Consider the following 12,857-nt stretch of genomic DNA (forward strand, 5'->3'; position numbering starts at 1 on the left):
GGGTTATTCCCAGCCTGGTTCTTGCTTTTTAACTTAGAGAGTTTGGGATCACTAGCTTACGATGGCCAGAATTAAGAAGTCCCGCCTAAGGCATCTGCCCAGAGTGCTAGTGACTGGCCAAACTGGAGTAGAAGCCTGGACCACAGCCTCATAAGAACCATTCTGCTAAGTCTTGAGATTCTGAAAATGAGGTCAAAGCAAATGGGAGCAAAAGGTTCCAAAAGAAAGGTAAATGGAAGAAATATAGTAAGTACTATTCGTGTCATCATTTTTTTAAATAACTATTTTATTTAACTTTATTTGTTTGTTTATTCTCATTTGACCAGAGAGGGAAAAAGAGAGAGAGAAAAAGAAAGTGAGAAAGGAAACCACCAGGTCCAGGACTTGAACCGTGGTCGGCCATGTGGGAGTCCAGTGCCCTTAACCACCATAACCACCTGCCGGCCCCTGCTTCATTATTTAAAAGTTTTATGGGACCAGGGTCAGCAGGGGACATGGTGGTTAAGGTGCTGGATTCCACATGGCTAACTACAATTCAAGTCTCGAACCCAGTGACTTAAAAAATCACGCCAGGCATGTGTGCATGCATGCCCAAAATACCAAGAGGATAATGGAGGAGGAAGGATTGCAGCATGGTCATTCCCCTGGGGGGTGATTTCCTACTTCCTCTGTTCCTCTCTCTGTGTCTCTGTCTGTCTCTGTCTCTGTCTCTCTCTCTCTCTCTCTCTCTCTCTCTGTCAAGTGCACACACATCCTATGGTGAAAACTTTAAGTTTTTTGGGGCTCAGCCACAGTGGTGCAGCAGTAACACAAATGCCCTGCAAGGCCAGGGCCATATGGCTGACCGTGGGTTCTAATGCCCAGGTTGGCTTGAAAACACCCCAACACCCCAGGTGTGTGTATGGATAACTTAGGTTCCTGAGGAGCTAAGAGATCTGGGGAAGGGGAACTGCTGTTTGACAATTTTCTCTCTCTCTCTCTCTAGCCCTTTATCTCATTATCATTATTATCATTAATATTAAAAGTTTTATAAGACAAAGTAAAGGAAAAAACTTTTGAAGAGACATTTAAGCAAAGACAATGCACTGATGTCCAAAGACATAAAAAGATGTTCAATGCCAGGGACCAGTAGTTGGCATAATGGCTACGTCGCTAAACTCCCATGCAGTCCACCACAGTTCGAGTCCCAAACCCACTGGCTTAAACTCATGCGTATGCATGTGTGCCCAAGATCTCGAGAGGAGAATGGAGGAGAAGGGACTGTGGCATGGCCATCCCCCCTTGGGGGGGGGGTGATTTCTCACTGTCTCTCTCTGTCTTTCTGGCGAGCACACACACTCTATACCAAAAGTGTCTCCAAAAAAATTCAAAATTAAAAAAAATATATGTTCAATGCCATTAGTCATCAGGGAAATGCAAATTAAAAGAAAGTGAGACCGCTACATACCCACCAAGAGGGCTACAGTCAAAAAGAGAGACAGTAACAAGTGTCCAGGAGGATGTAGACAAATTAGAGCCCCCACACATTGCTGATGGAATGTAAAATGGTACTTCTGCTGTGGAACACACTTGGGCAGGTTTTTAAAAATTAAATATAAGGTTAATTGAAATATACATCTAAATCAAATTAAATATGAGTTTACCATACGAGGCAATAAATCTACCTACTCCTAGGTAAAAAATGAAATTAGAAATGAAAGCACATATCCGCACAAAGACATGTATGCAAATATTCATAGCAGCACTATTCCTAAGAGCCAAAAACTGGGAACCAAATGTCCATCAGCTGCTGAGTGGATAAACAACTTATGGTTTACAAAATAGAATACTCTTCAACAATAAAAAGGAACAAACTACTGCCACATGCTACAGTATGGATCAAAAACATCATGGCAAATGAAAGAAGCCAGACGCAAGAGACCGCATGTGAAATGATCCCATTGACCTTACCTTTCATTTTTAGAAAAGACAAATCTACAGTGACAAAAATAAATAAATAAATTATATATAGTATATAACCACATATAGTATATATAATCAATATGATATGGTTATGTATAATATACATAGTGTGTGTGTGTATATTATATATGTATGACTAGTGATTGTCTGAACCTTGAGGTGAAAATGGAGAATGCCTACAAGTGGGCATGAGGGAACTTTTTTGATACAAATGTTCTCAAACTGGACTGGGGTGGTGGCTACATAACTCCAGTAAAACCTATATCTCAAATAAAAATTTGTGACAATCATGAGCTTTTTAAAAAAAATACTCCCCCAAAACATGCTGACCTGAAACAAATGGCTCCTTTGAAGGGAGTAAATGTAACCACAGGCCCAGCCATGATGGTACAGACAGTAGGTCCTCACTGAACCATGCTGGACCCATATGGGAAGCCCTGAGATTGGATTCCTAGGCAACCTGAACACAGCAAGTACATCTGTAGGCCCACGTATGACCCTGGCTAGTAGGATCAAGGCATGGCAGGCCTCTGTCTGGGGTCTCTCTAAATTAATTAATTAATTAACTAATTAATTAAATTTTTACCATCTATAAATACCATATTCTTACCAAACAGGTCAATTTCAAGTGTTAGCGATCATTCTGAAGGGGAAAGAGATAAGCAGAAAAAAAATAACAAGTTATGATTTTCAACAGAGGAAAAAACAGTCTTTCTTTATGGTCATTGTTGATAATTAAAATTCACCAGTAAGATACACATGCATTTAAAAAATTAAATTCTAGAGCCAGCCTGCAGCATGGTGGTTAAGGTAACTGAATCCCACATGGCTGACTATGCAGTTCAAGTCTCAGACCTGGCAGATTGAAAAACACACTGGGCACATGCTCATGCATACTTGAAACCTCGAAAGGAGAGACAAATGAAGGAGATGGGATTGTAGCATGACCATTCCCCATGGTGGAGGTACTTTGTTGCTTTCTCACTCTCCTCCTCTCTTTGTCTCTCATTCTTTATCTCTGCAGCTAATGCACATGCCCTCAGGGGGAAAAACGGGAAAAAAAAATAATAATAATAATGAAATTCCAGGACCAGATGGTGGCACAGCAATAACACAACTGGACTCACATGTGGAAGTTCCTGAATTTGTGTCCTAGGGCCTCCCCAACCACACTGGGCACACGCATGAATACCCAATCCAAGGTGATAGACTGGGGTTGGGTAGTAGTGGGAAGTCCCATTGGGGGTGCCTACTTGGCTCTATTCCATGCAAAAAGCAAATGAATAAACTTTTTTTAGAAAAAAGAATCTTGGGACCAGCAGATGTCATAATTGCTGAACTCCCATGTAGGTGACCGTGGTTCAAGTCCCAGATCTGGTGGCTTAATACTAATGCCAGGCACATGTGCACGTGCGCCCAAGGTCCTGAGAGAATGGAAAAGGGACTGTGGTATGGCCATCCCTCCTGGGAGGTGATTTCTCACTTTCTGTCTGTCTTTTTCTCTGTCTGTCTAGCAATCACATGTGCCCTATAGCAAAAATCTCTCTTAAAAAAAAAAAATCTTAATACATGCAGTAACATGGATGAATGAAAGAAACCTTCAAAACATGCTAAATAAAATACAGATGACAAATATTTAAATGAGGTACCTAGATCAGGCAAATTTATAGAGACAGAGAGTAAAAGAGTTGTTACTAGGGGCTAGGGAGAAAGGATTGGGGGAGTTATTTTTAATGCATACAGTTTCAGTTTGGGATGATGACAAAATTCTAGAAATAGTAGTGATGGTTATAAAACATTATGAAGGTATTCAATGTCACTGAATTGTATGCTAAAAACTGGTTAAAGTGGTAAATTTGGTGTTATGTATGTTTTATCATTAAAAAAACTTAATAAGAAAATACAATTTAAAAAAAAATGAAAAGGTATGAACAGGCCTCACCAAAGAAAATATACAGATGCCAAGTAAACATCTGATAAGTTGTTAACATCATATGCTCATCAAGGAATTGCAATTTTTAAAAAAGAGAAAGAGAGAGAATCACTACACACCTAAGACAATGGCCAAAATCCAAAACACTCACAACACTAAATGCTGGTGAACATGCGGAGCAATTGAAACTCTCATTTGATACCGGTGGGAATCAAAATAGTACAGCCGCTTTGGAAACAGTTTGGCAGTTTTTTTTTTTACATATTCTTACATCTTAGCAATTATACTCCTTGGTATTTCCCCAAATGAGTTGAAAACTTATGTCCACACATAAACTGCATGCAAATGTTTATATCAGTTTTATTCATAATTGCTAAAACTCAGAAGCAACAAAGTTGTCCTTCCATAGGTGAACAAATAAACTGTGGTACATCTAGACAATGGAAAATTATTCAGCAATAAAAAGAAAGAAGCCACTACTGGACCATAAAGACATGGAGAACCTGAGTGTACATTGCTAAGGGGGAAAAAAAAAAAACAAAAACCTGAAAGGCTACATACTGATAGACTGCCAACCACATGACATTCCGGAAAAGGTAAAACTACGGAGACAGTACAAAGATCAGGGGTTGCCAGGGGCTGAAGGGAGAAGGGACGAGTAAGTAGAGCACAGAGGGTTTTCAGGACAATGAAACTATTCGTGTAAGAATGTTAGGGCAGGGTGTACTGTAGTACATTTGTTCATCTATGGAAGGACAGCTCCATTGCTTCCAAGTTTCAGCAATTATGAATAAAGCTGACATACATGTCATTAAATTAGTCAAAACACATGGAATATACACCACAAAGAGTGAACCTATGGCCTTTATTTAACAGTCCCATATCAATCTTGGTTGATCAATTGTAACAAATGTACTACACTAATGAGAGGATGCTAAAAATAGAAGGATAAACCGGCAGGTGGCAAGGGGGGGGTTAGGGCAGTTGGATCCCACATACCCAATTCTGCAGTTCGAGTCCCAGACTCAGTGGGGTTGAAAATCCTGCTAGGTGCATGTGCATGCATGCCCAAAAGCCCAGGAGGAGGAGACTGGAGGAGAAGGGACTGCGGTGTGTCCACCCCCTTGGACACATTTCTCATTTTCCCTCTTTCTCTCTGACTCTGTCTCTCACTGGCGAGCACACAAGCTCTACAGAAAAAAACTACAATAAAATAAATAGGGGGAAACTGGAAGAATACATAGGAGAAGCTATACGAGAACTTTTATATTTTTTGCTCTTTTTTTTTTTTTTTTTTTCTTTTTTTTTTTTTTTCTTTTTTTTTTTTTTTCTTTTTTTTTTTTTTTGGTAGACCGAAAACTTCTCTAAAAACAAAGTGTATTATTTTAAAAGGGTGGCGGGTTACAGTCACAGTGGCACAGTGGTAACACAATGCTCCCTGATGCTGAGGCCCTGCCAGAAGGTGCCAGGTTCATGTCCTAAGGCCCCCCCGTACACAAGCATGTACACATGCCTGCGATCCTGGCTGGCTGAAGCTGGAGGCTGGATCACAGAATTGAAGATCTTGTTGGGGTCGCCTCTGAAGAAATACATAAACATTTTTTTTAAATGGGTGAAAAGGAGCTAAACCGCAGTCAATGAGTTTAGAATAGTGATTAGATGCAATTTATTCATTCCAACCAAAAAACAGAATGAAGTGGAGGGGTTTTCTAAAGCCAATGTTATACAAAAACTACAAAATCTTGTTTGGATTTAACTTTCTGTTGTTTGTGTTTGTATGAATAATGCTCCAAATGGCAGTATTGCAAATTACCACCATTCACAAATAATTAGAAATGTCTTTTTTGGTTGTTCCAAGGTGCTAAAGCAAACCAAAGGAACTGGGAAAAACTTTTTGCTACCTAACTCCTTACCAGTTTGCTCAATTAGGATTTTGTTGACGGGCCAACAAGTGACATGGTGATTACGGTGTTAGACACCCACATGGTCAACCATGGTTCAAGTCCCAAACCTGGTGACTTGAAAATCATGCCAAGCATGTGTGTGTGTGTGTGTGTGTGTGTGTGTGTGTGTGTGCGCGCGCGCACGCGCAAGCGCACACATGTGCACTAAACCTCAGGAGGATAGTGGAGGTGAAGGGATTGCAACATGGCCATCCCACTAGGTGGTGATTTCTCACTTTCCCTCTCATTGTCTCTCTCTCTCTCTGTCTCTCTGGTGAGAACAGTAGCCCTATAGCAAAAAATCTAAAAATAAAAATAAAAAAGATTTCATCAGTAATATAATTACTCCGAAACATTCTTTGAAAGCTTTTGCCATCCAGAAGAGGTTCATTGCACTGGTGCAAAAAGCTTACACAGGCTGAATATCCCTAATGAAAATCTGAAATCCAAATGCATGCCATGTCCAAAATGCCTCAAGAAAAACATAGACTCAACTAAAGGAATATATATACATTCACTTCATCTTGCAAAAGAAATGTCACCCAGCAAGATACTGACTACAAATATAGCTTTCTTTTATTCAGTACCACACCCCTTGTCTCAACTTGACTGAAAACTCAGTGGCGAGACAAGGCTAGATTCTTAGTCTAGTTTCCATTACCTCCTCTGCATCCATCAAAGCAACATGAACTGGAATGAATCCACTCCCCTCTTGGCTGGACACACCTGGCACATCAGGGCTTCTCTAGACCCTGGGACACCGTTTTGTCTTTAGGACATCACCTCCACTCAAACCTCCCTGATTTGAAGGAGAGCAGCTTATCTATTCCATTCCCCCACCTAATATTCGAATCAAGAACTCGATGCCTGAAGTAGGCCACCAACACCTAGAAGATGACCAAATTACACTCCTGCTGTCCAGAATAGGTAAATCTATAAAAGACAGAAAATGTATCAGTGGCTGACTAGGACTGGCGGGGTTAAGAGGAAACGGGAAGTAACTGCTCATGGAGACAGGGTTTCACTCTGGGGTGAAGAAAATGTTCTAGGATTGATTCTGATCACGATTGCACAACTCCACGAATGCACTACAAAGCAAGAACTGGATGCTTTAAATGTGGGAGCTGAATGGTAACGTGAAGTAAACCCAGATAAAGTTGTTATTTTCATTGCATTTCTCTCCCCGCCTTCCCCCTACATCCTGGCCAGACTATCTTAGAAAGCAGAAATCAAGTTCAAAGGGGCACACCCCCAGCAACAAGTCCAAAATCAGTTGTCAGGCTGGAAGCACAGTTCCTGAAATCCCACCCCAGCCCTTAAAACCACTTGCCTTGGGAACAAGCAGTTAGAGTAATGGCTATGTCACTGGACTCCCACGTAGTCGACCGCTGTTCGCGTCCCGGACCCGGTGGCTTAAAACTCACACCGGGCACGTGTGGGTGCGTGCCCAGGATCCCGAGAGGAGAATGGAGGAGAAGGGATTGCGGTATGACCATCCCTCCTGGGGGGTGATTTCTCACTTTCTGTCTCTATGTCTCTCTCTGTCTGGCGAGCGCACGTGCCCTATAGTGAAAACCTCTAAAAAAAAAAAAGAAAGGAAAAAAAGAAACCACCTGCCTTTCTACGAAACCACTGAATCCATGAGACAGCCATACGTGAAGTCCAACGCATCCTACAAGCTTTTAGTGATGGTGGCCAGCCCAATCACCGAGGGGACAGTGTTCATCTACACAAAGGTTATCATTTAAGCTCCCAGAGAATGTTATGAGGACTGTCAGAAGAGATGTAGGAGGCTTACCAATTCTGTTCCTTTTTAACTTAAGGAGCCTTTTTGGCATAATCACAACGTGATAAAAAACAGTTAGCAGGATTCTACCTACTAGTGTGAAATACACACACAACAGTGTAAGTTACAACAACTGGCATGGAGGAGGCATGGGCCTAATTCATGGCATTCAAGCCAAAATAAGTCCCTCCGCTCTCAGTGACTTCTGCTCTGAGAATCACTAAGTCCTGACAACCCTGAATGCTGAAAGATGACAATACCAGCTACCGTTCATGTGAGTGGTGCAGTGTGTCAGGCTCCAAGCGAAGCACTTTCTTTATTATGTACACTGATTCATTCAGTCTTCACAGAGACCAACAGCTATATGACTAAGAGGAGCCCAGGCTTAGTAACGAGTGATGAAGTCAATATCTGAGCCCAGGAAATCCTAAAACTCTTCATTCTGCAAGTCTGAATTTTATCACCAGCCACCATTGTCTCTACAGAAATAAAATAAAGTAATAATAATAATAATAAAGATTTAAACACACAGAATCTCCTTGACTGAGACACTGATAAATCAGGTCAGAGGAAAGGGTCGTGGATGAATGAGTCCTCATAGGAAAAGCTAGGACAAACCTGCACTGGAAACAACTGATGGGGAGTCTCCCAAGGCTTTACTTCTTCACATCAAACAAGAACTTTCTCCAAAAGCAGCATTTTTTTAAATGTACATCCTAAATTATTTTATTGCTTACACTCTGTATGACTAGGCCAGAGGATTAGACTCCAGGGAAAGACTTCAAGGAGTTCATTTTAACAGACTCCATAGCTTTTATCAGAGTCTCAAAGGGATTAAAGATCCAAACATACTACAATCCTAGAAAACAATGTTGCTTCAGGGTTAACTTGCACTGGCTTTGGAATTTGACAACTGGCATTTAAATACTTAATTGCTGTGTTGCCTTGGGCAAGTTACTGACCTCTCTGATCTTCCTTTCCACATTCATAAAGTGAAAATAATAACAATGACCTAATTGAACTTTGGTAATCCCTGGAGAACGTTTTATTGCCTCTGATATACAAAGGAAACCTAAACCCCAAAGGTCTGTACGTACTAATTATCAAATAACTATAAAATAAGATAAATAGGACTATAAAAGAAAGCCATAAAAGTTCAGAGCTGTAAGAGACTACAGATCATCTAAACCAAGGTTACTTATATAATTATGTATTTAATTTTTGTATTTATTCCTAAATTGTACAGGAAAAAAATTGCCTTTCCATTTATAGCAGTAATAAAGATGATTTGAAGAAAAATAATACGCACACACTACAATAGAACACAAGGTAGTAAGCATCTCATGATCTCAGCATGCCTGAATTCTGAGGAACAGCAACTGACTCCACCACTGTTATAGGTCATGTGATTTATCCAAGTAGCCGATACTGGGAGTAGAGAAAGGTAAGAATGCTGGCTATAGAGAGACGAGAACGAGTTCCCCATCCGTCTTTTCCCCTAGTTACAAGGCTGGTCCATTCCATTAAACAACTTAACCCTTGAACCCTCCTCACTGCAATGTTTCTTCCTACCCAAAGAACTCTTGCCCCCTAAAAACACCGTCAGTCACCAAAATGCAACCTCCTCAGATTGGAGGCTAAGATACAAAACGTAAAGTTCAAATTCTAGGAGGCTTGGTCCAGGGGGTTCTATTCTAGGCAAGTGGGGTGGGGCAATATTCAGACCAGAGAGGTTCAAAAGCTCTAACCCCACTGCTAGAGCTCTGTGACTCTGGACTAGTTCTTCCCCAAAGCCTCCATTTTCTCATTCTGAAAATGAATGAAAGCACATGACGATACTTCAGGGGTGAAGCCCCTCCATGCCTGGCATGGAGCACACCTCTCACAGGGGAGTGGAATATTCACGCCCAGTGCCCAGTGCAATATTTAGCATACAACCTGCACTCCAAACATTTGCTATGTGAAGCAGAGGATCAATTCAAGCCAGCCTGGGGTTCAATGAAAAATCCTGGGGGGGACAGCAGATTGCATAATGGTTATGCCGCTGCACTCCCACGTAGTTGACTGTGGTTTAAGTCCCAGACAGGGCAGTTTAAACTCGCATTGGGCATGTGTGGGTGCATGCCCAAAATCCTGAGAGGAGAATGGAGGGAAAGGGATTGCAGAGTGGCCATCCACCCTGGGGAGGGGTGGTGTCTCACTTTCTATCTTTCTCTCTGGTGAGCGCACACACCCTATGGCAAAGATCTCAGAACATAAATCCTGGGCCAACCTATAAGTAGGCCCCTAACGTACTCCAAACCAGGGGTCCCCTAACAATGGTTCTTATGCTTCAGGTAAGGCACAGCCTCCTGCAGAGACCCTAAGTCTGGAAAGCCTCACATCACAGTCCAGCCTTCATTACTGTCCTGACTTTCCACCAGCTCTGCCTTCATTTGTAGAAGCAACAGGCTCACAAAATGATATGTCAGCCATTTGACTTCGATTAAGTCTGGCTTAAAGAGGCCTGGGGACAATTCTCACAGGGAGGACTCAAATTTGTTAAGGCAACCTTTCTTAGCTGAAAGATAACACCTAGGAAGAAACCCCTAAGAGAGACAGGAAAAGTATAAAAAGACAAAGACAGTTCCACTCTCTGCCTTCATATGGTCCTGATTCTCAAAAAGAAAAGATGGACTGAACTATTTTTAAATGGGTAAACCTAAAAGGCAGCGACAACCTCACCATCCAAGGTGCTCATCCCTAAAGTACTCTCCTTTGCCCAGAAGGAGAAACTCTGCCTCAGCAAAAGTCAAGCAGGATGCAAATTTCATTTCTCCCCTGGTACTGAAAGGGGGAGGGGGGAGCAAAAACTGATTTACAAAAGGCCAGAGAATCTTTGAAAGTTAACATTCTCCTTTCTGAGGATTAAAGACATCCCTGCTCAGATCTGAGTTTTCAAGGATAATGGGAGAGGTGAAGAGGAGAGCGAGGGAGCGGGAGAGGGAGAGTGGGGATGCGTTCCTTCTATTTTTAAACGCTCGCCCACAGTTTAGAGTAAAGGAACACTCTGGTGCTGTACTCCCACCCCTATCACCTTCTGCTGAGCACAAGACGCAGAACCTGCACACGTACATGGCACCGATTCCAGACTCGGGAGTTACCGGCTGCCAGTGCTCCCAGGAATCGCGAGCTAACCAACCACTCCACCCAGACAGAGAACCCGCGGCCCTGCCTAGGCAGGAGCTGCGTACTGGGAGCGAGACGGTCACAAGCCCCCTTTCCCAAGAGGAGGCAGCGCCTCCTAGAAAGACAGGACACGCTCCATTCCCACGGCTGGGCACCCGAGGGTGAGCAACACTTCCCCGAAGGGAGCTGGAGTCGTGGACGTGATAAGGTTTCCGAACAGGCTGCGGCGCGCTGGGCACTCTCGTCCCGCTCCCGAGACACCTGTGCTCCGCGCACACCCACCCCGCTGCCCTAGAGCGCCACTCGCGCTTGGTCACCTCCTGGCCATCCCCAGACGCAAACGGCTGGGCGACCGCTCTCTGTCCCCATCTGATGGTGCGCGCCCGTTTTGCGTATCCTTCCTGCCCCAGGGAGGCACTGGCACCCGTCACTCACTACCCCGAAGGCATAAACCCAGCGGGCGGCAGGCGACCAGGGCTGAGCAACGCCCCACCGCCCTGCCCGCCCCCGGGCTGCGTCCCCGCACTCACTCTTGAGCGCGCTGATGAGTGACTTCCCGTCCTTGATGAGTTCCTTGATGAATTTGTTGGTCTTGTCCAGCTCCGCTTCGTGAGACTTGAGCGTCTCTCGGAAGTGCGGGCTGTCGAGGCAGCAGTCGCTGAACTCCAGTGCGGGGAGCCCCATGGTGCCCGCGGCGCCCAGCCGGGCGGACTCGCCTCCCCCGGGATCCGGACCGCTAGCCGCCCAGAGCACGCACGCGGCTGGACCCCGGCCGGCACCCCCGACAGCTGCCGGCTCCACAGGTGTGGCGCCGGGTCGTCCCCAGTGCGGTGTCCGTAGGCGCTCACGACTCTCGAATCAAGCCGAGACGCGGTCGATGGGCGGCTGCTCCACCCGCGCGCCACGGAGCAACGCACGAGCAGGAAGCAAAGCAGCAGACCCGCAGGAGCGCCGGGAAGCGAGCGAGCAAGCGTGAGAGTGAGACCGCCGCCTCCCCGCCTCCTTTGCTGGCTGGCTCTCCAGCAACCTCAAGCGCCCTCTCACAGCAGCCTCTGCCGCCCGGCCGGCGTCCGGGCCGCTCGAACCTGCTAGCGATGACTTAATCCTCGCCGGACCAATCGGCGCGCACTCCTCAGCCGGGCCCCCGGGCCGCCGGGGGAGGCCCGACCCTTCCGTAGGCTTGAGCCAATCAGAGGGTTGTAGAGGCGGGGCCTAGGCCGGGGGGCGGGGCCCACGCCACCGCCTAGGTCCGCAGCGCAAACCCCGCCCCCTCCTGCCCGCCGTTGCAGACCCAGAGTCTTGGGAGCAATCCCATCTGCAAGTACCCGCCACCCTGGAATTTGCCCGCCTGCTGTGGCCCGTATCCGAGCCTTAGATGATACGTCTGCTGGTCTGGGATGCGGAGGAGCCTAGATGTGCCGAGCTTAAACAATGTGGGATTTAGGGCTGCATTTAACCGCAGCCCGCCCTGCCCTGCTAGGCAACCGAGCTTGCACTCAAATACAGCCTCCTGGCCAGGAGAAACCCCGAGCACACCAAGCATCCACACGCACCTCTTCCACTGAGGCAGAAAATGTTTGCATCTTAAAATTACCAGCCCTTCTTGCCCGCAGTCTTCCCGCCTACTACAATCGATCCTTTTCACGGCCACTCCTGCTCAAAACCCGCCCTCGGTTGCCTCCCGCCGAGGGACCTCACATCCTCATGAGAATTTCAGCTGCCAATTATTTCCCTACTGGGAACCCAGTACAGTTTTACATAATTACGTCCACTGCTTGTCCTTAGTTACACAGTGGGCTTCATGAGGGCACGTGCCACCGCAGTCTTCTCGTCCACTGTTGCTTCCCAACACCTACAGCAGTGGCTGGCAATATAATAACAAATACTGAGTGTTTGCCATGTGCTAAGTGTACTATGATGCTTGATAAATATTTGTGGCATACATGAATGAATGTTTTCCATGTCCCTTTCCACCTCCCACTAGCAGGTCCCTCTTTTGGACCACAGGATTCAATTCTGATAGCTCACTCATTGCATTTGTTAGTCTGGACTCCACAGGGTCAGG

General features: G+C 45.1%; 1 protein-coding gene across 1 annotated transcript in view; it reads right to left on the bottom strand.

Annotated features, from left to right (window-relative positions):
• Nucleotides 1–11,476, bottom strand: part of ARHGAP26 (Rho GTPase activating protein 26) — a gene marked incomplete in the record, with an annotated part of 513,022 nt that extends 501,546 nt beyond the window's left edge. The window contains 1 exon segment of the mRNA XM_027770414.1: nucleotides 11,323–11,476. Coding sequence (XP_027626215.1) covers nucleotides 11,323–11,476 — 154 coding nt within the window.
• Nucleotides 11,477–12,857: the final 1,381 nt, after the last annotated feature.

This window comes from Tupaia chinensis, unplaced genomic scaffold (genome assembly GCF_000334495.1).
Source record: "Tupaia chinensis unplaced genomic scaffold, TupChi_1.0 Scaffold000132_1, whole genome shotgun sequence".
NCBI classification, from domain to species: Eukaryota; Metazoa; Chordata; class Mammalia; order Scandentia; family Tupaiidae; genus Tupaia; species Tupaia belangeri.